At 46.2% G+C, this 24,527-nt stretch overlaps 1 protein-coding gene across 1 annotated transcript in view; it reads right to left on the bottom strand.

The window, feature by feature from the left end:
* LOC141155136 (uncharacterized) overlaps window positions 1-24,527 on the bottom strand; it is a 118,833-nt gene that overhangs the window by 29,508 nt on the left and 64,798 nt on the right. Inside the window, exons 10-12 of the mRNA XM_073641813.1 lie at window positions 22,642-22,755; window positions 6,772-6,827; window positions 3,001-3,137 (exon numbers count right to left, since the gene is read on the bottom strand). Coding sequence (XP_073497914.1) covers window positions 3,001-3,137; window positions 6,772-6,827; window positions 22,642-22,755 — 307 coding nt within the window. The remainder of the gene's footprint in view (window positions 1-3,000; window positions 3,138-6,771; window positions 6,828-22,641; window positions 22,756-24,527) is intronic.

The raw sequence follows: 24,527 nt of genomic DNA, 5'->3' as shown, positions 1-24,527 counted from the left end.
CACAAGAACCTGCTATATCTGGAGTCCGCTAAACGTCTGAATCCCAGACAAGCTAGGTGGTCATTGTTTTTTACCAGGTTTAATTTCGTCGTTACATATCGTCCTGGGTCTAAAAATGTAAAGGCGGATGCCTTATCTCGTAGTTTCCCTGGGGCCGGGAATACGGACGACCCGATTCCTGTTCTTCAGGAGGGGGTGGTGGTTTCGGCAGTATGCTCTGAGCTGGAGGAGGAGATATTGGAGGCTCAGGGGGACGCCCCTGTTGGACCTCCGGGGAGACTGTTCGTTCCAGATCAGTTGCGACAAAAGGTGATCGAGGCACACCATAACTCAGTTTTTGCAGGACACCCGGGGAGTAAAGCAACTGTGGATCTCCTCTCGCGTCGGTTTTGGTGGCCTAACTTACATAAAGAGGTGGTAACTTTTGTCGCGTCCTGTGGGGTTTGTGCGCGCTCTAAGACCTCACATACCCGTCCGTCTGGGGCCCTCTTACCTTTGAAGATCCCGGAGCGTCCTTGGACTCATCTGTCTATGGACTTTATTACGGACCTCCCTCCGTCTTCGGGTAAAACGGTCATACTCGTTGTAGTGGACAGGTTCAGCAAGATGGCACATTTTATCGCTCTTCCGGCTCTCCCTAATGCTAAAACTCTTGCGCAGGTGTTCATTGGGGAGATTGTGAGGCTTCACGGGGTACCCTCCGAGGTGGTGTCTGATCGGGGGTCTCAGTTTGTGTCCAAGTTCTGGAAGGCGTTTTGTGCACGGCGGGGGATGCATTTGTCATTCTCGTCGGCTTTTCATCCTCAGACCAATGGTCAGACGGAACGTATGAACCAGAGCTTGGAGACATATCTTCGGTGTTTTGTGTCAGAGAACCAGGAGGACTGGTCTTCTTTCCTACCTCTGGCAGAGTTTGCTCTCAATAATAGGCGAAGCGAGTCCACTGGTAAGTCCCCGTTTTTTGGGGCATATGGTTTTCACCCCCAGTTTTGTACTTTCAGTAGGGGGGGCTCTTCGGGGGTTCCGGAGGAGGAACGATTTTCCTCATCTCTCGCTTCAGTATGGAGAGGGGTGCTGAAGAATCTGAATACTATGGGGAACCGATACAAACGTATGGCTGATAGGAGGAGAGTGTCTGGTCCGGACCTAAGTGTGAACGATCAGGTATGGTTGTCTACCAGGAATATTAAACTTAAGGTTCCCTCCTGGAAACTGGGTCCCAGGTTCATCGGGCCGTACAGAATCAGTTCTGTTATTAATCCGGTGGCATTCCGTCTTGACCTCCCCCCTACGTTTAAAATTCACAACGTGTTTCACAGATCATTGCTTAAGAGGTATGTGGCGCCGGTGGTACCGTCACCTTTACCTCCCCCTCCTGTGGTTGTCAATGGTAACTTGGAGTTCCAGGTATCGAGGGTCATTGATTCACGCTTTAATCGCCGGTCCCTTCAGTACTTGGTTCATTGGAAGGGGTATGGTCCTGAGGAGAGGATGTGGGTTCCTGCGTCGGATATTAACGCAGACCGATTAGTTCGGGCCTTCCACACGACTCACCCGGATAAACCTGGCCCTGAGGGTCCGGAGGCCCCTCGTAGAAGGGGGGGTACTGTCACGGGTGTGTTGCCACGAAGATCGTCACGAGTACACAGCCTGACTTCTCGCAGCTGACTTGTTGGTGCTTTGTGTTTTCTCGGCAGTGAAGGAGTTAATTCTCTCTCTCTCTGGGCTAGCTGAGGTCCAGCCTCGCCCAGCTGCAATCAATGCTTCGTTAGTGAGACTCCTTTATATTCCTGCTGGTCTGTTTGTGAGGTGTCGGTGAAAGCTTTTCATTCAGACTTACAGAGCGGATCGTGGTGTTTGGAGTTGCTGAGATAAGTGTATTTGAAAGTGTTATTTCCCTTTCCTCGCTTTATCATTTATCTCCTTTCCCGTTGGTGTTCCCTCTGTTGTAGTTTTGTTGAAGTTGTATGCAAGGTGGTTTTGGTTTTTCCCTTGTACTGTCTCGTTCGTCTAAATACTGTGTGTGGGCATATTATCGCTGGTTCCCAATTGTTGTGATCGGGGTCCTTCTCAGGACTAGATTACTGTGGTGCAGGGATCCTCAGGAGGTAGGGGTTACGCTGGCGGCCTGGACCTCTGTACCTTTAACAGTACCTCCAGGATGAGGGATTAGTCAGGGCCCCAGCTTAGGGTCAGCTTAGGCCCCCTACCTCCAGTATTCTGTGACAGTGTGACAGTCAGGCAGGGGATTTCAGGTCCTCTGGCCAAGAAACCCGAAGGCACGGTCACATGCATGGGACCAGCACCGCCGTCGTGGAGCGGAAGCTACTAGAAGGCCCCGAGTCACCGGCCATACGGGTGAGCACCACACGGTACACTCAGGGACGTGGGCTACTTATACCCGCCTCTAGCAAGGTAGCCAGAAGAGTACAGTCAGTTTGGGAGGCCTACAACTCCGCCTGGCCAGGGGAGATCCCATCTGCTCAAGGACTGACCAGGCCCCAATCGCTAGCCAGTACTCCGGGAGGGTCTATCTTTGTCACCAGTAAAGACCCTGAACTACACCGTACCGTCTCCGAGTGGTTCCTGCTACCCCCATCATCCACGTCGGCTGCCCTAAGGCCATACCCCTCCCGTTGGGGGTGATACTATCACGCTGCACAATCCTACCACCGGCCTCAGCGGTCTGCCCTGCAGCGGCAGCTCCTTCGCTGCATTCAACGGGTGGCGTAGTCGTCCAACATCTACCGCTAATACAGCGCCACTTAGTCTGACTCCCTGGGCACGCACCGGGTCACCGCCACGAGACTACAACCCTCAACAGATCCGGCTCCGGGTAAGCTCCCGCGTGCGCAACGCTGCGCGACACAGGCCCAGGGGTGCGTCATATGTATCTGACTAATAAGATCTTTTCTCTGGTCTGGACGACCCTCTGCTGATTTCCACAATCCTAATTCACCACTTTTTTAGATACTACTACTCCCAGTAGGTCATACTCACTATATTGAAGTGTGGGACAAGTGCACTTTATCATTTACAACCACAATTTCTGTTTCTCCATAAGAAGATAAGGCGTCCTTCAGTGCTGTAGTGGTCTCTTTATGGGCTGAGACCACCAGGATCCATTTCCCTACAGACTTAAAAAAAAATTACCAATGAAATTATATTAAAAATGCAAAATTTCTACAAATATTTTGGGAGCACTTGTATCTTAGGCTAAATGATCATCAACAACTTTCATACATTCTTTGAGGATTATGATGTTTGGCCGCTACCCGTCTTTCTTTCTGTTTTTTCTATCTGAAGTATAAATAGGTTCTATCTTTCTCCATCACTTGTTCTCAGTATTCCCACCAAGGACATAATAAGATACCTCCAAATTTAGTCAAAAAAGGCTACGTGGCACTCCTCTTGTGTGGGTGCCATGGTAGGATTCCACTCCGTACATATAATTAAAAAGGAATCTGGCACTCCAAATTATGGTGAAAGGAATTGCAGAAATTTATTCACATGATCCTTAAATTTGCAAAATGTATTTGACGTTTCGGCCCCATTCGGCCTTCATCAGAACTGTAAATTAATCAACAAAACATATATGAATATATAACATATTCAAAGAGTATGCAGGTTCTTGAACATATACCAGTACCAAGGAGATGTGGAAATAGAATTAAGACACTGCAATGTCGCGAATCCTTCTGGATACATAAGATGGATACTTTAAAACCAAGGGGATTGAATAGGGATTATGACATTCTGAGTTTTATCTAATAATCTTTTTTCTTTCTTATTTTTCTAACAGAGCCGCATAAACTGACCTCTACCCTTCCACGTCACATAGACTGGTATTGTAATATTTTCTGGGTATCCCCTTTTTTAAAAATAGTTTTTATTTTTATTTTATTTTTATCTTTATTTTTTTTTTGTTTTTTTATTTTATTTTTATTATTTTTGTTTTTTACTTTTTATTTATTTTTTATTTCCATTTCATCCATTCTTACTTTGTGTCTGCAATAATAACTCAAATTTATCTCCCCTCTTTCTTTTATTTTATATATATCCTAAACTAGCAGTGTTATTCCGGGTGATTTAATTACACCCATTTTTTCATACAAGTATATTGGATTGAGATGCTGCCCCTCTATAATGTTGTACCTTTATCTCAACGCATCACTGTTTGTGATACATACTTATTTGCATACTATCTATCCACCAACATGGCGCCTGCTGGCGACACTTTTATCCCGGCGCGTCACTTCCGGTGACACGCCTGAGCGCATACCACATGAGCATACCATCCATCCACCAACATAGCGCCTGAAGGCAACACATTTCTCCCAGCGCGTCACTTCCGTTGACGAGTCTGTGTGCGCATCACGTGACCTCTCAGTACCGGATTGACGCCACAATCCGGATGCACCAATATGATACATAAGAATGCTTAGCATCCCAGTCGTACAGCACATTACCTATAGCACGGATGTGCTTTTCTCCATTTAGTGCCATTGAGCCTATGTCTCTTTCCCATGAGATTTTGGTGACTACTATACACCTGTTGAGGTCCCTTTCACATGTTCAGCATTGGGAGTATATACACAGATAGTGACCTGCATTATTACTTCTCTTACTGCACTGACAGATTATCTACACATCAACTGGGCAGCATCCTGGTAATAATGTTATGTGTAATGTTCCTTTTGTGTCTGTATTTAAGACTTTATACCTCCAATATTATATTATATGCCTGTGGACCACTGTAAATGAATTCATCCATTATTTTTCATTTACCAGTTGTTCTGGTGTTTGCCATTCTATACTCTTGTATGTACAATAAGATTATTATATCAAAACCATTTTTTGGCTTAATTAATTGTAATTCTGTATACTCTTTGAATATGTTATACAGTTAGGTCCATATATATTTGGACAGAGACAACATTTTTCTAATTTTGGTTCTAGACATTACCGCAATGAATTTTAAACAAAACAATTCAGATGCAGTTGAAGTTCTGACTTTCAGCTTTCATTTGAGGGTATCCACATTAAAACTGGATGAAGGGTTTAGGAGTTTCAGCTCTTTAACATGTGCCACCCTGTTTTTAAAGGGACCAAAAGTAACTGGACAGATTAAATAATTGTAAATAAAATGTTCATTTCTAGTACTTGGTTGAAAACCCATTGTTGGAAATGACTGCCTGAAGTCTTGAACTCATGGACATCACCAGACGCTGTGTTTCCTCCTTTTTGATGCTCTGCCAGGCCTTCACTGCGGTGGTTTTCAGTTTCTGTTTGTTTGTGGGCCTTTCTGTCTGAAGTTTAGTCTTTAACAAGTGAAATGCATGCTCAATTGGGTTGAGGTCAGGTGACTGACTTGGTCATTCAAGAATATTCCACTTCTTTGCTTTAATAAACTCCTGGGTTGCTTTGGCTTTGTTTTGGGTCATTGTCCATCTGTAGTATGACACGACGACCAATCAGTTTGGCTGCATTTGTCTGGATCTGAGCACACAGTATGGCTCCGAATACATCAGAATTCATTCGGCAACTTCTGTCCTGTGTCACATCATCAATAAACACTAGTGACCCAGTGCCACTGGCAGCCATGCATGCCCAAGCCATCACACTGCCTCCGCCGTGTTTTACAGATGATGTGGTATGCTTTGGATCATGAGCTGTACCACGCCTTCGCCATACTTTTCTCTTTCCATCATTCTGGTAGAGGTTGATCTTGGTTTCATCTGTCCAAAGAATGTTCTTCCAGAACTGTGTTGGCTTTTTTAGATGTTTTTTAGTAAAATCCAGTCTAGCCTTTTTATTCTTGATTCTTATGAGTGGCTTGCACCGTGCAGTGAACCCTCTGTATTCACTTTCATGCAGTCTTCTCTTTATGGTAGATTTGGATATTGATACGCCTACCTCCTGGAGAGTGTTCTTCACTTGGTTGGCTGTTGTGAAGGGGTTTCTCTTCACCATGGAGATTATTCTGCGATCATCCACCACTGTTGTCTTCCGCGGGCGCCCAGGTCTTTTTGCATTGATGAGTTCACCAGTGCTTTCTTTCTTTCTCAGGATGTACCAAACTGTAGATTTTGCCACTCCTAATATTGTAGCAATTTCTCGGATGGGTTTTTTCTGTTTTGCAGCTTAAGGATGGCTTGTTTCACCTGCATGGAGAGCTCCTTTGACCGCATGTTTACTTCACAGCAAAACCTTCCAAATGCAAACACCACACCTCAAATCAACTCCAGGCCTTTTATCTGCTTAATTGAGAATGACATAACGAAGGGATTGCCCACACCTGTCCATGAAATAGCCTTCAAGTCAATTGTCCAATTACTTTTGGTCCCTTTATAAACAGGGTGTCACATGTTAAGGAGCTGAAACTCCTAAACCCTTCATCCAATTTTAATGTGGATACCCTCAAATGAAAGCTGAAAGTCTGAACTTCAACTGCATCTGAATTGTTTTGTTTAAAATTCATTGTGGTAATGTCTAGAACCAAAATTAGAAAAATGTTGTCTCTGTCCAAATATATATGGACCTAACTGTATATTCATATTATATTTTGTTGATTCATTTACAGTTCTGATGAAGGCCGAATGGGGCCAAAACGTCAAATACATTTTGCAAATTTAAGGATCATGTGAATAAATTTCTGCAATTTCTTTCAGTGCCGGATTCTTTTTTAATTACCTCCAGATTTAGGACAGAAAAAAAAGCAAGACAAAGGGAAAAATGTGCAGGAACAATGCGCAGATGGTATACACTTACTTCTCGGAAATTAATGGGCACTTTTTTCTCTAGTTGATCAGCACAAGCTTCAACTCCTAAAATAAAGGAACACAATATTTGTGAAGCTAGAAGAAGGTGAAGCCACTGTCCCTTCACAGTTAGCCGTGCACACAGAGGGTACAGATAGTACTGTCTGTCTCTCCTTGTAAAATAAGTAGGTGGGTAAATAGTGCTTTCATCATGTCTACATGAAAATGCTCTAACCACAGGTGGTACTGCACTCCTTGTCTCTCCCACACATAGTCCTGTTTTCTTGCTTTCCCGTATAAATTATGTAATCACAGAAAGTGCTGCATCCTGGTCTCTTACTGTAAATAATTTAAATACAGATAATACTCTCTTCCTATTTCTTCCTGTTAATCATATAATCACAGAAAGTACTATATTTTTGCTTCTTCTTGTAAGTAATGTAATCACAGATAGTACTGCACCCTGGTCTCTTCCTGTAAATAATTTAAACACTGATAGTACTGCCTTTCTGTCTCATCCTGTTAATCATGTAGTAACAGAAAGTGCTTCCTCCCTGCAGATGAGAGAAATGCTTTACATTCTCACTCACCCTTCCCTGCATTTGCCTGTAAATTCTATAATCACAGATCATATGGCACATCCAATTTCTCCCTGTGAATTATGTAGATGCAGATAATGCTGTCTGCCTGTTTCTCTCTGTAAATGATATAGGGACAGATAGTACTACCTCCTTTATCTCACTGTAAATGATGCAGGTACAAATAGCACTGTCTCCTTGTCTCTTGCTCTACGTAATGTAGATATAGATCGCAACACCTTCCTGTATTTCACTGTAAATAATGTGATCATTTATCCTACTGCCTACCCAATCTCTCCCTGAGATTTATCTAGATGCAGATAGTACTGCCTTCCTGTCTCAAGCTGTAAATGTTATAGGCACAGATAGTACAGTCTCCCTGTCTTTTATTGTGCATCATATAGACACAGACTGCACTGCCTTCCTGTATCTCACTGTAAATGTTATAGGCACAGATAGTACAGTCTCCCTGTCTTTTATTGCGCATCATGTAGACACAGACTGCACTGCCTTCTTGTATCTCACTGTGAATGTTATAGGCACAGATAGTACAGTCTCCCTGTCTTTTATTGTGCATCATATAGACACAGACTGCACTGCCTTCTTGTATCTCACTGTGAATGTTATAGGCACAGATAGTACAGTCTCCCTGTCTTTTATTGTGCATCATATAGACACAGACTGCACTGCCTTCTTGTATCTCACTGAATGTTATAGGCACAGATAGTACAGTCTCCCTGTCTTTTATTGTGCATCATATAGACACAGACTGCACTGCCTTCCTCTATCTCACTGTAAATGTTATAGGCACAGATAGTACAGTCTCCCTGTCTTTTATTGCGCATCATGTAGACACAGACTGCACTGCCTTCCTCTATCTCACTGTAAATGTTATAGGCACAGATAGTACAGTCTCCCTTTCTTTTATTGTGCATCATATAGACACAGACTGCACTGCCTTCTTGTATCTTACTGTGAATGTTATAGGCACAGATAGTACAGTCTCCCTGTCTTTTATTGTGCATCATATAGACACAGACTGCACTGCCTTCTTGTATCTCACTGAATGTTATAGGCACAGATAGTACAGTCTCCCTGTCATTTATTGTGCATCATATAGACACAGACTGCACTGCCTTCTTGTATCTTACTGTGAATGTTATAGGCACAGATAGTACAGTCTCCCTGTCTTTTATTGTGCATCATATAGACACAGACTGCACTGCCTTCCTCTATCTCACTGTAAATGTTATAGGCACAGATAGTACAGTCTCCCTGTCTTTTATTGCGCATCATGTAGACACAGACTGCACTGCCTTCCTCTATCTCACTGTAAATGTTCTAACTACAGATACCATTGCCACCTGTAAATAATCTAAACAAAGGTACTTTTCCTGTAAATCATTTAGGTAGAGATAGTGCAGCCCCTTCCCCTCCATGTAAACTGAATACCAGATGGTACTATCCCCTCTACTTCTCTCTTTAAATAATATAGGCACATATATTACTGGCTTACAATTTTTCCTTTAATTTGAGGACAGTTTTGTCTCAATTTCTCCATGTAAATAATGTAGACAGAAATAGCTGTAATTAAACTAAGTATTGATAGTGCTACTTACCTGTCTCTCCCTTTAAGCTATGTCAGTAGAGTTAGTACTGCCATCCTGACTGTCTCTTTAATTTATGTAGACATACAGTACAGACCAAAAGTTTGGACACACCTTCTCATTTAAAGATTTTTCCGTGTTTTCATGACTATGAAAATTGTACATTCACACTGAAGGCATCAAAACTATGAATTAACACATGTGGAATTATATACTTAACAAAAAAATGTGAAACAACTGAAAATATGTCTTATATTCTAGGTTCTTCAAAGTAGCCACCTTTTGCTTTGATGACTGCTTTGCACACTCTTGGCATTCTCTTGATGAGCTTCAAGAGGTAGTCACCGGAAATGGTTTTCACTTCACAAGTGTGCCCTGTCAGGTTTAATAAGTGGGATTTCTTGCCTTATAAATGGGGTTGGGACCATCAGTTGTGTTGTGCAGAAGTCAGGTGGATACACAGCTGATAGTCCTACTGAATAGACTGTTAGAATTTGTATTATGGCAAGAAAAAAGCAGCTAAGTAAAGAAAAACGAGTGGCCATCATTACTTTAAGAAATGAAGGTCAGTCAGTCCGAAAAATTGGGCAAACTTTGAAAGTGTCCCCAAGTGCAGTTGCAAAAACCATCAAGCGCTACAAAGAAACTGGCTCACATGAGGACCGCCCCAGTAAAGGAAGACCAAGAGTCACCTCTGCTTCTGAGGATAAGTTTATCAGAGTCACCAGACTCAGAAATCGCAGGTTAACAGCAGCTCAGATTAGAGAGCAGGTCAATGCCACACAGAGTTCTAGCAGCAGACACATCTCTACAACAACTGTTAAGAGGAGACTTTGTGCAGCAGGCCTTCATGGTAAAATAGCTGCTAGGAAACCACTGCTAAGGACAGGCAACAAGCAGAAGAGACTTGTTTGGGCTAAAGAACACAAGGAATGCACATTAGACCAGTGGAAATCTGTGCTTTGGTCTGATGAGTCCAAATTTGAGATCTTTGGTTCCAAACACCGTGTCTTTGTGCGACGCAGAAAAGGTGAACGGATGGACTCTACATGCCTGGTTCCCACCGTGAAGCATGGAGAAGGAGGTGTGATGGTGTGGGGGTGCTTTGCTGGTGACATTGTTGGGGATTTATTCAAAATTGAAGGCATACTGAACCAGCATGGCAACAACATGCATCTTGCAGCGGCATACTATTCAATCCGGTTTGCGTTTAGTTGGACCATCATTTATTTTTCAACAGGACAATGACCCCAAACACACCTCCAGGCTGTGTAAGGGCTATTTGACCAGGAAGGAGAGTGATGGGGTGCTACACCAGTTGACCCGGCCTCCACAGTCACTAGACCTGAACTCAATCGAGATGGTTTGGCGTGAGCTGGACCACAGAGTGAAGGCAAAAGGGCCAACAAGTGCTAAGCATCTCTGGGAACTCCTTCAAGATTGTTGGAAGACCATTTCCGGTGACTACCTCTTGAAGCTCATCAAGAGAATGCCAAGAGTGTGCAAAGCAGTCATCAAAGCAAAAGGTGGCTACTTTGAACAACCTAGAATATAAGACATATTTTCAGTTGTTTCACACTTTTTTGTTAAGTATATAATTCCACATGTGTTAATTCATAGTTTTGATGCCTTCAGTGTGAATGTACAATTTTCATAGTCATGAAAATACAGAAAAATCTATAAATGAGAAGGTGTGTCCAAACTTTTGGTCTGTACTGTATATTATACAGTCTTCCTGTAAATATTGTAGACACATGTAGTACTGCTTCCCTGTCTCTCCCTGTAAATCATGTAGATCCCAGACAGTAAGCAGTTATTCATGTTTTCTCTCTGTGACGACACAGCATTTATTCTTTATTATCCAGACGTCTAAAATCAGTATGCCAGGAGAAATACGCTATTATCTTTATGTTGACTTTTGAATTTATTTGTTTTTCTTTGGTTGGTAAAAAAGGACAGACTGTTATTTGTATAAGCTTGAATGTTGACACTTGAGTTAATATTTACTGCAGTTTATAGTCTGTTATCTCTGGAGGACTGGAACTGAGGGTCATGGAACAATGATGTTTGCTAATATGCTGATTACATATTAGGAAGGTTCAACTTGATGGACCTAGGTCTTTATACAACCTACGTTACTATGTTATTGTACTATTGAAGCAGGCCAGCTAGTTTGCTGATCTGCAGAGCAATGGATGACAAACTATGCAAATTGATTAAAAGCTCAATCAGATATGAACCCCTGCCACCTTCTCCCTTGCCCAGTGAATGATGAGAAATATCTTTACAAAATCTCAGCCAAGAGAGACTCTTAGATTGAGAGTAAATTGCCAGAGCAGCAGCTAGGACACATGGCTCCATACAGAGGGACACTGATTTGGATTCTACAGAATGCCAGCTTAAGGGACCGTGGCGCTGGCTGGAGGAATGCAGATCTGCTCCATTGACTATCACAGAACCTATGAATACACTTGGGGAAACCAGGTTGGGACAATCCGGTCACCTAGAACCCAAGGATACGCTTGAAGAAAGCCAGGTTGGGACCCACCGGTCACCTGGTTCCATGGATATGTTCGGGGAAGTCAGGTTGGGATCTTCGGGTCTCCTGGCCATGTACCTCAATGGACTGTCAGCTTCCTAAGCTTGCCACTACCTCCTCTCTGTGGGTGCCCGTCAAAAGTGGGGGGCCACTCGTTGTGATAGTTGGCCTTGGAAGCCTTGAAATCGCAGCTGCTCAAATCTCAGCGTGCCAGCAGAAGGGTGACTGTAATTTTGCACTATCTTGGGTATTTGATGGGACTCTTCGATATGTTTATTGTCTGTTTTACAGTTCAATAAAGTATTTCCACACTGTTTTACCCTCACCCTGTGTTGTCTGAGTAGTATTATGCCCATGGGAGACCCCCGTGTCTCCACGTTATGGTGGCAGCGGTGGGATACTACTATTCAACCCGATGGATCCGGGGGAACTGCAGGAGACTGGTGTTCGCTGACACGGTCCAAGGGCTCCACAACCAGGGAGGCATATAGACGGACCCAGCAGACCATAGGTGAGGCATATGTGACACCCCAGGGGTCTGTTTGCCACAGTGATAGAGATATTACGTCTGAGAGCAGGTGGGAGGTCTCTTGGTCAGGAATCCTGTGCATGCCACACCTCCTGCCCAGTCCTGGGAGGGGAAGAACTTCCCCTATATAAAACTGGGGCTGAGGCAGGGTGAGTTAGTTGAGAAGAGTAGAGTTAAGAAGAGGAGAAGCAGCTATAGGAAAGAGAGATCAGGAGCTCTGGGGAAGTCGTGCTAAAAGGAATCAGGGGCTGGCAGCTGTAGAGCTCGCCCTGATTGAAGCGTTACCACCGGACCCGGAGTCCGAGGCTGTGGGGACTAATCCTTACCCAGCAGCAGAAACCGACCGGCAGGGGATTTCAGGTCCTCTGGCCAAGAAACCCGAAGGCACGGTCACACGCGTGGGACCAGCACCCCCGTCGTGGAGCGGAAGCCACTAGAAGGCCCCGAGTCACCGGCCATATGGGTGAGCACCACACGGTACACTCAGGGACGTGGGCTACTTTTACCCGCCTCTAGCAAGGTAGCCAGAAGAGTACAATTAGTTGGGGAGGCCTACAACTCCGCCTGGCCAGGGGAAATCCCATCTGCTCAAAGACTGACCAGGCCCCGATCGCTAGCCAGTACTCCGGGAGGGTCTATTTTTGTCACCAGTAAAGACCCTGAACTACACCGCATCGTCTCTGAGTGGTTCCTGCTACCCCCATCATCCACGTCGGCTGCCCTGAGGCCATACCCCTCCCGTTGGGGGTTATACCATCCACGCTGCACAATCCTTCCACCGGCCTCAGCGGTCTGCCCTGCAGCGGCAGCTCCATAGCTGCATTCAACGGGTGGCGTAGTCGTCCAACATCTACTGCTAATATACTGCCACTCAGTTTGACTCCCTGGGCACGGACCGGGTCACCGCCACGAGACTACTACCCCCAACAGGCCCGGCTCCGGGTAGTCCCCGCGTGCGCAACGCTACACCAAGTAGGCCCAGGGGCGCGTCAACTTTTGGCGTAGTCGGCAGGATTTCGTGCCCGCAACCACCGGGTACTGCGTGCCTGAAAGAGACTGTTCAAACTTACCAGTGGTGAAGATTCCCGCCATCCGTGGAGGTTTCCCGCCATCCGGCGCCATCTTCTACCTTCTTCCCGCCATCCGCGAAGTTTTCCCGCCATCCGGCGCCATCTTCTGCCTTCTTCCCGCCATCCGTGGAGTTTTCCCGCCGTTGGACGCCATCTTGAAGACGCCGCGCGGGAAGAAGAGGGGCATGGACTCTGAAAGCGCGCGAGAACTGAAGCCCCGCCTCACGTCCGGACGTTGCGTAAGGTCCTGGAAGGAGCCCAGCAGACGCCGACGTCACAGGAGCGCGACGGAAGGTCCTCGACCCTGACGATCCACTGCGGAGCCGCGGCCTACGGAAGAGGATCATCGCAAGGTAGGCCACGGTCCACTAGGGGGGGAGAAAGATGTCGGATACGGAGGAGAGCTTCACTGCCTCAACCCCCGCCAGCGCCACCGCTGCTGCAGTCATGCCTTTCACCATGCCCTATATCCCGGGAGCAGCCTGGCTACCCCAGTACTCAGGGGAGTCACATACCCTGAATGACTTTAAAGAAAAGCTGGATAGCCTCTTCCAGAAGAGCAAAAAGTGAGCATCCTGGTGGCCCAACTAACCGGGGCAGCCCAAAGGGAGGTAAAGTCCTGGCCACCTGGGAGGAGGACTGTCGCAGGGATACTAACCCGGCTGAGGGACACCTTTGATACCCGCACCTCAGCCGAGATTAAGCTTAGATTCTATGGGTGCAAGCAGCGAGCACATGAGAGTATAAGGGACTATGCACTAAACCTACAAGAGGCCCTGAGAGCCATTAAGCAGACCGACCCTGACAGCGTGGGAAACGAGGACAGGCTGTTGACAGAGCAATTTATACAGGGACTATATTGCAATGTCCACCGAACCCAGTTGCGGGCCATAGCCTTACAGGATCCTCATCTGGACTTTGCACAGTTCAAGGACAGAGCCATCCGGGTGCTCCGAGAACCGGCACCGGGTGGCGTTGTGACCCACAGGCGCCCTACTACCACTTACCACCAGGAGGCGGCGCCCTTGTCGGCAGGGCCTGTGGGGGCTGATGCGCAGGCTTTGAACAATGACCCGGCTCCGGACCTGCACCATCAGGTCCAAGAGCTAGCTAAAAGCGTTGCTGCGCTAACCCGAACTGTGCAGTCTTTACAGGTTTCCACTCCAGGGAAGATCCAGCTGGCATCCGGACCGGAGGACATCCCGTGGCGTCGACCAAGGAGGACCCCACCGGCCAGAGGAAGACCCAGCGACCGGTACAACGAGGACGGACAACCTATCTGCCGCCGCTGCAATCTACCTTGACATATGGCAAGGTACTGTCCTTTAAACTGGCACAATCTGGGGTAGAGTGCCAACCCCCAGGAAAAAGATCACCAGGCCCATCGAACTGGCGCGACAAATATGTGGGAGGACGTCCAGTCTTGCCTGTGGTACTGGATGGCATCCCTATGAGTGCCTTGCTGGACACCGGGTCACAGGTCACCACCATCCCGTACGTGCTCTTCAAGCAGTACTGGAATGACTCGGATATAACCCGCTATCCAGACGACGACTTGAGTATCATCGCCAGTAATGGTCAGCCCGTGCCACAGATCGGATTTAAAGAAATGACCATTAAAATCGGTAGAGTCGAACTGGCAGCACAGGGACTGATCATTGTAGACATTGACAAGCGCGAGAGTCACCCAAAGATAACTCTAGGAACTAATGTGATTGAAAATTGTCTTGCAGAGGTGATTTTCATTTTACAGCAGGTTGCCAAGAACGCCAGCGCTGGCCAGCAGCGAGTGCTCCAGAAAGAGATCCGGGCACTGATGCGACGGCAACAGGTGGAACTCTCCGGTGGTGAGATTGGTAGCGTAAGAATGTGTGACCCTTTCCCTATTGCCATGCCCCCGAAAAGTGAAATGATGATTTGGTGCCGGGCAGCTATTGGTCTGAGAGGTAGAGATTACCAGGCCATGGTAGAACCAGTCTACTCAGACAGTAGGCCCACCATTTTGACAGCACGGGGGGTAGTTGATGTACGCCATGGGAGGGTGCCCGTTCGTATAATAAATATCGGGAAAAGGGAAGTATACCTGCCCCGGTATGCTACGCTAGCCAAATTATATACTATCAACCAAAATTCTATACAGTCTGTGGAACCCTTGCCTCCATCTCACCCGTAGGAAGGTAACGGCTCTACGAAAATAATGGAGGATTGGTGTCAGCAACTACATTTGGGTACTGACTCCACTCCCTCCCACCAGAAACAGGGAGTCTACCGGGTGGTTCGAGAGTACGAGAGAGTGTTTAGTAAACACCCGTTAGACTTCGGGCGAGTCAAGGGGGTAGAACACCACATTCCCACGGGAGACCATCCTCCCATAAAAGAGAGGTATCGACCCGTACCCCCTACACACTAGCAACACGCCAAGGGGATGCTTAGAGACATGAAGGAGGCTGGGGTAATCAGGGATAGCTGTAGCCCCTGGGCAGCTCCACTAGTCTTGGTCAAAAAGAAAGACAACACCATGAGAATGTGTGTAGATTACCGGAAAATTAACCGTATCACACACAAAGATGCGTACCCCTTACCAAGAATAGAGGAGTCTTTGGCTGCTTTAAAATCTGCTAACTTCTTCTCCACCTTGGATCTCACTAGCGGGTACTGGCATGTTCCTGTAGCAGAGGCGGACCGGGAGAAGACCGCATTCACCACCCCGATGGGACTTAGCGAGTTTACCTGCATGCCGTTCGGACTCTGCAACGCACCAGGAACCTTCCAGCGATTGATGGAATGCTGTCTGGGACACCGAAACTTTGAGACGGTCCTGTTATACCTGGACGATGTCATCGTCTATTCCAAGACCTACGAGGACCACCTGAAACACCTGGCGGAAGTGTTCGAAGCTCTGGCAAGTTACGGCCTAAAGGTGAAACCCTCCAAGTGTCACCTCCTGAAGCCAAAGGTGCAGTACCTGGGACACGTGGTGAGTGCTGACGGAGTGGCCCCCGACCCTGATAAGATCACCGCAATTAAGGAATGGCCAAGCCCCTCCAGCGTAAAGGAAGTGAGGCAGTTCCTCGGGTTGGTAGGCTACTACCGAAGGTTCATTCCCGGTTTCACCAAAAAGGCAGCTCCTATGCAGGACCTCCTGATAGGCCAGTCCAGGAAGGCCAAGAACCAGAAGCCACCCTTCAGATGGGAGAAGCTGGAAGAAGAGTCCTTCTGCCAGCTGAAGATGGCCCTCACGGGGGATGAAATCCTGGCGTACCCTGATTATAGCCAGCCCTTTATCCTCTACACCGACGCCAGTAACATCGGGCTAGGAGCCGTACTGTCCCAGATCCAGCAGGGGAAGGAACGGGTAATTGCTTACGCCAGCCGAAAACTGCGACCCACCGAAAGAAACCCTGAGAATTACAGCTCATTTAAGCTAGAGTTCCTGGCAGTGGTGTGGGCAGTCACCGAACGCTTTAAGCACTACCTCGCTGCTTCCCGGTTCACCGTGTACACGGATAACAACCCGTTGACACACCTGGACACTGCAAGACTCGGTGCCCTAGAGCAGAGATGGATGGCCCGCTTGTCCAACTATGAGTTTACAATCAAATACCGGGCAGGACGCTCCAATACCAACGTGGACGCCCTGTCCAGGGTGCCGAACCTAACGGACGTAGGGGAAGATTCAGAGGAACTGGAAGAAGTTGAACTCCCCGCGTTCCACCGTCATGGGACTATCCAGTATTCCCACCGTGTAAGGAGTAAGCAATTCGCTACGTTCAACCCATTACCTCATTACAACTGGGCGGAAACGCAAGACAGTGACCCTGCCGTCCGACTGGTAAAGGAGATGCTGACTCGGCCAGATGCACGCCTTGACCCAGACGCTCCGGAGGAAGCCAAGCAACTGTGGGCTGAGAAGAGTCGACTGTTCCTTTACAAGGGGAAGTTGTGCCGCAGAATGGTTAACTCCCGGACGCATGAACTAATCTGGCAAGTAGTGGTGCCAAGAAGAGACGCAGCTATGGTGATGGAGGCATACCACGACGGAGCTGGGCACTTCGGATGGAAGAAGCTGGAGTTCCTGCTGCGCGGGCGGTTCCATTGGGTAGGCATGAGAGGAACCATCGAGAGGTGGTGCAGAGACTGTGGCCCATGCAACCTAAGAAGGAGGGACCGTGCCAGCCAGAAGACTCCCCTGCAGTCCATCATCACCAGACAGCCGTTGGAACTGGTAGCCTTGGATCATGTAAAACTGACCCCAAGCAGAAGTGGCTACGTCTACGCATTAACCATCGTGGATCACTACTCCCGGTTCTTGGTTGTCGTCCCCGTCAAGGACTTAACGGCTCAAACAGCAGCTAGAGCCTTCCAGCAGCACTTCTGCCGTCCGCACGGATACCCGGAGCAGGTGCTGACAGACCAGGGGCCTGCCTTTGAAGCGGAAGTCTTCCAGGAGTTCTGCACCCTGTATGGCTGCCGGAAGATTAGAACAACACCCTATCACCCGCAAACTAATGGACTTTGTGAGAAAATGAACCAGGTGGTGATAGATCTTCTGAAAACATTGCCCCTGGAAGAACGTAGTCTGTGGCCTGAAAAGCTGCCCGACCTGGTGGACCTATACAACCACATCCCTGTAGGTTCCACCAACTGTACCCCGGCTTACCTAATGAGGGCAAGACCTGGTAAGCTTCCTGTTGATCTGGAGATGGGAGTCCTGACACCCGAGGACACTTCACCAGAAGCAGACTGGGACACAGAGAGGCAGCAGCAGTACCGGAAAGTACAGGAGAGCGTGGAGCGAAGTCTCTGTCAAGCTAGGGAAAGACAAGAGAAAACTTACAACCAGTATGCTCCCGCTGTTCCCCTGGTGCCCGGAGAGCAGGTCTTAAAGAGGAAAAGACGGCTCCACAAGTTGGACGACCAGTGGGAGAAGGACCCGTACACCGTACTGCCCTCAAGCCACGACAACCCAAAGATCTGTACAATCAGTAAAGACGGAGGGGAAACCACAGCCATTGTATCCCGGGATCACCTGAAGAAGTGTCCTGAACAGCTACGGAACCCTGAAGAGGAACAAGAAGACCCTCGACCCGTAGAGGAAAGGGAAGATATGGTTAGTACTGTGCTCGGAGACTTCCCTCGGTCTTGGACTCAAGTCAATGGTGCTGTTGTGGTACCCGTCCTCACGTTCCTCCAACCAGCATCCCAAGTGCCTACGGAGACACAGGTAGAGCTGGAAGAACAGCCGGTCCAGGAGGCAGAAGACCCCACACAAGCAGACCAGGAGAATCAACCCTCTGCTTATAGTGAGCCTGCCATACCCCTAGTGAGCCAAAGAGTCCGTAGACGGCTGCCCAGTTTACCCTTGACAGCTCCTATACCCTGTAGCTCAGGACCAGTCAGCCAGCTCCGTAGGTCCACTAGGGTCACTAGAGGCCAGTTGCCCATACGGTGGAGGATCTAAATGTTCAAGCTATTTTATTAATGTTTACCTGTTTATTGTTGTTTGTGTATAATTATGTGTTTCTAGTTATTTGTAGGAGTCTTTGGTGGATTTACCGGGAATCCTTTTTGCATATAGTTGGAGCGTAACCCAGGATGGACTAAAAGACTGATAAGGACTCGGGGCAGGACAGACCCCTACCTGGTTACGTCTCCCTGTTTTGGTGAAATGGACACCTTTGTTTTCTTCAAAAACTGCACCCGGTTGCGGACACGCCGTGACCATCCTAATGTTTTTTTTTATTGCGTTGTTTCTGTTTGTAATTTGTTATGTTACAAAAGTATGTTTAGTCCCGGAGTACTAAAATTCACTAGGGGGGAATGTGACACCCCAGGGGTCTGGTTGCCACAGTGATAGAGATATTACGTCTGAGAGCAGGTGGGAGGTCTCTTGGTCAGGAATCCTGTGCATGCCACACCTCCTGCCCAGTCCTGGGAGGGGAAGAACTTCCCCTATATAAAACTGGGGCTGAGGCAGGGTGAGTTAGTTGAGAAGAGTAGAGTTAAGAAGAGGAGAAGCAGCTATAGGAAAGAGAGATCAGGAGCTCTGGGGAAGTCGTGCTAAAAGGAATCAGGGGCTGGCAGCTGTAGAGCTCACCCTGATTGAAGCGTTACCACCGGACCCGGAGTCCGAGGCTGTGGGGACTAATCCTTACCCAGCAGCAGAAACCGACCGGCAGGGGATTTCAGGTCCTCTGGCCAAGAAACCCGAAGGCACGGTCACACGCGTGGGACCAGCACCGCCGTCGTGGAGCGGAAGCCACTAGAAGGCCCCGAGTCACCGGCCATACGGGTGAGCACCACACGGTACACTCAGGGACGTGGGCTACTTTTACCTGCCTCTAGCAAGGTAGCCAGAAGAGTACAATTAGTTGGGGAGGCCTACAACTCCGCCTGGCCAGGGGAAATCCCATCTGCTCAAAGACTGACCAGGCCCCGATCGCTAGCCAGTACTCCGGGAGGGTCTATTTTTGTCACCAGTAAAGACCCTGAACTACACCGCATCGTCTCTGAGTGGTTCCTGCTACCCCCATCATCCACGTCGGCTGCCCTGAGGCCATACCCCTCCCGTTGGGGGTTATACCATCCACGCTGCACAATCCTTCCACCGGCCTCAGCGGTCTGCCCTGCAGCGGCAGCTCCATAGCTGCATTCAACGGGTGGCGTAGTCGTCCAACATCTACTGCTAATATACTGCCACTCAGTTTGACTCCCTGGGCACGGACCGGGTCACCGCCACGAGACTACTACCCCCAACAGGCCCGGCTCCGGGTAGTCCCCGCGTGCGCAACGCTACACCAAGTAGGCCCAGGGGCGCGTCACATACACAGCAGATTTCAGACTCTACCATGTCCAACCCCACCAGCTCGGCTTTGGGAGGAAGACCGGAGAGTATATACAGCCGCAACAAGAAACGGCAACTACAGGAGCTGTGCCAGCTTCAACTGATTGAATACCAGGCGACTAACACTCATCAGATGTAATTCAGGAATCACGGGATCCGTAGGACTCCATGTGTGAACAAAATGGTTACTAGTCGGTTCTCGTCAATTACATGTGGACTTTATTAGCAAGGAAGACATGAAGACATGATATACAGTGGGTACGGAAAGTATTCAGACCCCTTTAAATTTTTCACTCTTTATTTCATTGCAGCCATTTGGTAAATTCTAAAAAGTTCATTTTTTTCTCATGAAAGTACACTCTGCACCCCATCTTGACTGAAAAAAACAGAAATGTAGAATTTTTTCAAATTTATTAACAAACTAAAACTGAAATATCCTGAAATATCACATGGTCATAAGTATTCAGACCCTTTGCGCAGACACTCATATTTAAGTCACATGCTGTTCATTTCCTTGTGATCCTCCTTGAGATGGTTCTACTCCTTCATTGGAGTCCATCTGTGTTTAATTAAATTGATAGGATTTGATTTGGAAAGGCACACACCTGTCTATATAAGACCTCACAGCTCACAGTGCATGTCAGACCAAATGAGAATCATGAGCTCAAGGGCACTGCCCAAGGAGCTCAGAGACAGAATTGTGGCAAGGCACAGATCTGGCCAAGGTTACAAAAGAATTTCTTTATTACTCAAGGTTCCTAAGAGCACAATAGCCTCCATAATCCTTAAATGGAAGATGTTTGGACCACCAGAAGTCTTCCTAGACCTGGCCATCCAGTCAAACTGAGCAATCATGGGAGAAGAGCCTTGGTGAGAGAGGTAAAGAAGAACCCCAAGATCACTGTGGCTGAGCTCCAGAGATGCAGTAGGGAGATGGGAGAAAGTTCCACAAAGTTAACTATAACTGCAGCCCTCCACCAATCGGGCCTTTATGACAGAGAGGCCCGACAGAAGCCTCTCCTCAGTGCAAGACATATGAAAACCCGCATAGGGTTTACTCAAAAACACATGAAGGACTCCCAGACTATGAGAAATAAGATTCTCTGGTCTGATGAGACAAAGACAGAACTTTTTGGTGATAATTCTAAGCAGTATGTGTGGAGAAAACCAGGCACTGCTCATCACCTGACCAATACAATCCCAACAGTGAAACATGGTGGTGGCAGCATCATGCTATGGGGGTGTTTTCCAGCTGCAGGGACAGGTTGACTGGTTGAAATTGAAGGAAACACAGCTGCAGGGACAGGTTGACTGGTTGAAATTGAAGGAAACATGAATGCGGCCAATTACAGAGATATCCTGGATGAAAACCTCTCCCAGAGTGATCTGGACCTCAGACTTGGCCGAAGGTTCACCTTACAACAAGACAATGACCCTAAGCACACAGCTAAAATAACAAAGGAGTGGCTTCAGAACAACTCTGTGACCATTCTTCACTGGCCCAGCCAGAGCCCTGACCTAAACCCAATTGAGCATCTCTGGAGGGACCTGAAAATGGCTGACCATCAACGTTCACCATCCAACCTGACGGATTTGGAGAGGATCTGCAAGGAAGAAAGGCAGAGGATCCCCAAATCCAGGTGTGAAAAACTTGTTGCATCATTCCCAAGAAGACTCATGGCTGTACTAGCTCAAAAGGGGGCTTCTACTCAATACTGAGCAAAGGGTCTGAATATTTATGACCATGTGATATTTCAGTTTTTCTTTTTTAATAAATTTGCATAAATTTCTACATTTCTGTTTTTTTTTCAGTCAAGATGGGGTGCAGAGTGGACTTTAATGAGAAAAAGATGAACTTTTTAGAATTTACCAAATTCCTGCAATGAACCAAAGAGTGAAAAATTTAAAGGGGTCTGAATACTTTCCATACCCACTGTATGTGTAGATCATACTGTCTCCTTTTAAATGATATTGGTAGTGAAAGTACTGACATCCTGTTTTTCTCTTTAAGTGATATTGGCAAAGATAGTACTACTTCCCTTCCTGGTTTCTCCCTACGGAAGAAAGTAAATGGATTCAAAAATAAATTACAGCAATCCTGTTTCTCTCTTTAAATGATATTGGCACAGATAGTACTGCCTGTAAAAAATATATGTATAGATAATACTGTCTCCTTTTAAATGATATTGATAGTGAAAGAACTGCATTCTGATTTTTTCTTTAAATGATATAGGCACAGATAGTACTACTTCCTGGTTTCTCCCTACAGCAGAAAGTAAGTAGATTAAAAAATAAATTACAGCAATCCTGTTTCTCTTTTTACATGATATTGGTACAGATAGCACTGCCTTTGTCCACCTGTAAATAATATATGTATAGATAATACTGTCTCCTTTTAAATGATATTGGCACAGATAGTACTGCCTTTGTCTACCTGTAAATAATATATGTATAGATAAAACTGTCTCCTTTTAAATGATATTGGCACAGATAGTACTGCCTTTGTCTACCTGTAAATAATATATGTATAGATAAAACTGTCTCCTTTTAAATTATATTTGTAGTGAACGTGCTGCCATCCTGTTTTTCTCTTTAAATGATATAGGCACAGATTGTACTGCTTCCCTGTCTCTCTCTACTGGAGAAAGTAAGTGGGCTCAATAATAAATTATTATTATTAAAGCATGTATCTTCTTTGTCTTTAGATTCTTACCATCATCGTCTTCCCTGATGCTCCCTGGTACGAAGTAATTATATTTAGTTTCAAAGCAAAGTGTCTGGTCCTTGAATTTCTTGATGTCAAACTGGCTTGCCGTTGGGGTTTTGGCTACAAGACATAAAAAAGGAGAATATTCAGCTATTGCATTGACTCGGTGATCAAGAATGTGATTATTTTGTATATACAGATCACATCTACTTTTCATTGCCTTTGACTGATCTCACGATACAGTATCAGCTTTTTCTTCATCTTTTCTAAACACCACATGCATTGTGAACGGATGCTGCATAAAACCACACACGGCCATGACCCAGAAAAAGAAGATTAATGTGTGTGCGGGTTTCAATTGAAAAAAAAACTACATTTTTTTCTATGGTTTTATCTTTGTATAGAAGGAAAAATGCAAAAAAAAAAATATAATAAAAAGCCAAAAATTAAATCAAAATACCCCTCTAGGATCAATGCACAATACTGGATAGGTAAGAAGGGCATTTGCCCCAGGACTGCCACTTTCTTGAGAAGCTTAATGTTGTAATATTTGATTACCATTTTATATTAAATCGTCCTTGTTTTTTCTATAACCACTGCAATGATTTATTTACTCCAAATAATGCTCTCAGCTCTAAAAACTCGCTCCAAAGCACCTGCCACTAGATGGCTCCCTTCTGCCTGACTTACTGTCCGCTGCCTGTTGTAAAGTGCAATCCGTGTGTAGTAGCAGTGATGTTGAGACAGATTACAGGAAGTGCAGACAGGTCCTTGTTCCTCTACAGTAAAATGGGATGGGGGGAGGGGGGCGGGAAACTTGTTTAAACGCTCCTGCTCCTCTGTCTGAGCACAGAGGTATAATCGAGATGAGAGCTTTCAGTTCAGGGCAGACAGGCCAATGGATATTTGCAGTAGCAATCCTCATTAGGAAGTGGGGTAAAAACAGTAACAGCACCTATCGTGCTGGCAGAATAATAGTGAAGAAGAATCATCCTTTTAGAATGAGTAAATGTCAAGTTTTAGTGAATTTTCTTTACATATTAGACTGATATATGTATCAAAGTCAGCTTGTTGGGCAGCAAGAGCATACTTTTACTCTGGTTTTGGGTGAAATGGCAGATACGGCTTAAATACAAATTTTCATAATTTCTTCTGCATTCAGGCAAATTAAGAAAATGCATTCAGATGTGGGATTTATGCAAACTAAATGGTGATTTATGACATTTTTTTTTTATTTAATTGAAAAAGCTTTTCACTGACTTCCTGAATCATATTTTTTAAGAGCAAACCTTGTGGTCAGGCATGGTATTGCCCCTAAATCTCCAATTACAGCTGACGGCATGGCTTTCCCAGCAGTCAAATACAAACAGAAGTGTTTCAGCTCTCATTGGATGAAGCTTTTAATGATTCTCAGCATGGAAATCCCACTCCTGCCCCTTGTGGCCAAAGACTGCATAAGAAATAGAAGCTTTTTCCAGCCAATTCTTGATTAAAATATTTCAAAATCTTTTTATCTGTATCATAAAAATTGACACTCACAATAAATCCAAGCATGATTTAGTTTCTTACGTGTTTCAGACTTAAAAAATTGAGGACTTTTTTTTTAGTCTGAAACAGGTAGGAAACTACACCCTGCTTGGATTTATTGTGAGTGCCAATTTTTTTAAAATATTTTAATCAAAAATCGACTGGAAAATCTTCTATTTGTTATGTATTCCCAAAAATCAATAATAGGCGGGGTCAATGGCTTTGTCATGTGGTTTGATCATTGCACCGGCAATGGTGATCCCCTATTTATAGCAGGTCTTGGGTGATAGCTGGTTACTAGTGTTGAGCGAACATGCTCGACACTGCTCGGTACTCGCCCGAGCATCTCACTACTCGGGATGTTC

This window comes from Phyllobates terribilis, unplaced genomic scaffold (genome assembly GCF_046119375.1).
Source record: "Phyllobates terribilis strain yellow unplaced genomic scaffold, ASM4611937v1 Scaffold_7__3_contigs__length_470593459, whole genome shotgun sequence".
Lineage (NCBI taxonomy): Eukaryota > Metazoa > Chordata > Amphibia > Anura > Dendrobatidae > Phyllobates > Phyllobates terribilis.
Note: the sequence above shows the minus strand (reverse complement) of the source record. Positions and strands in the feature narration are given on the sequence as shown.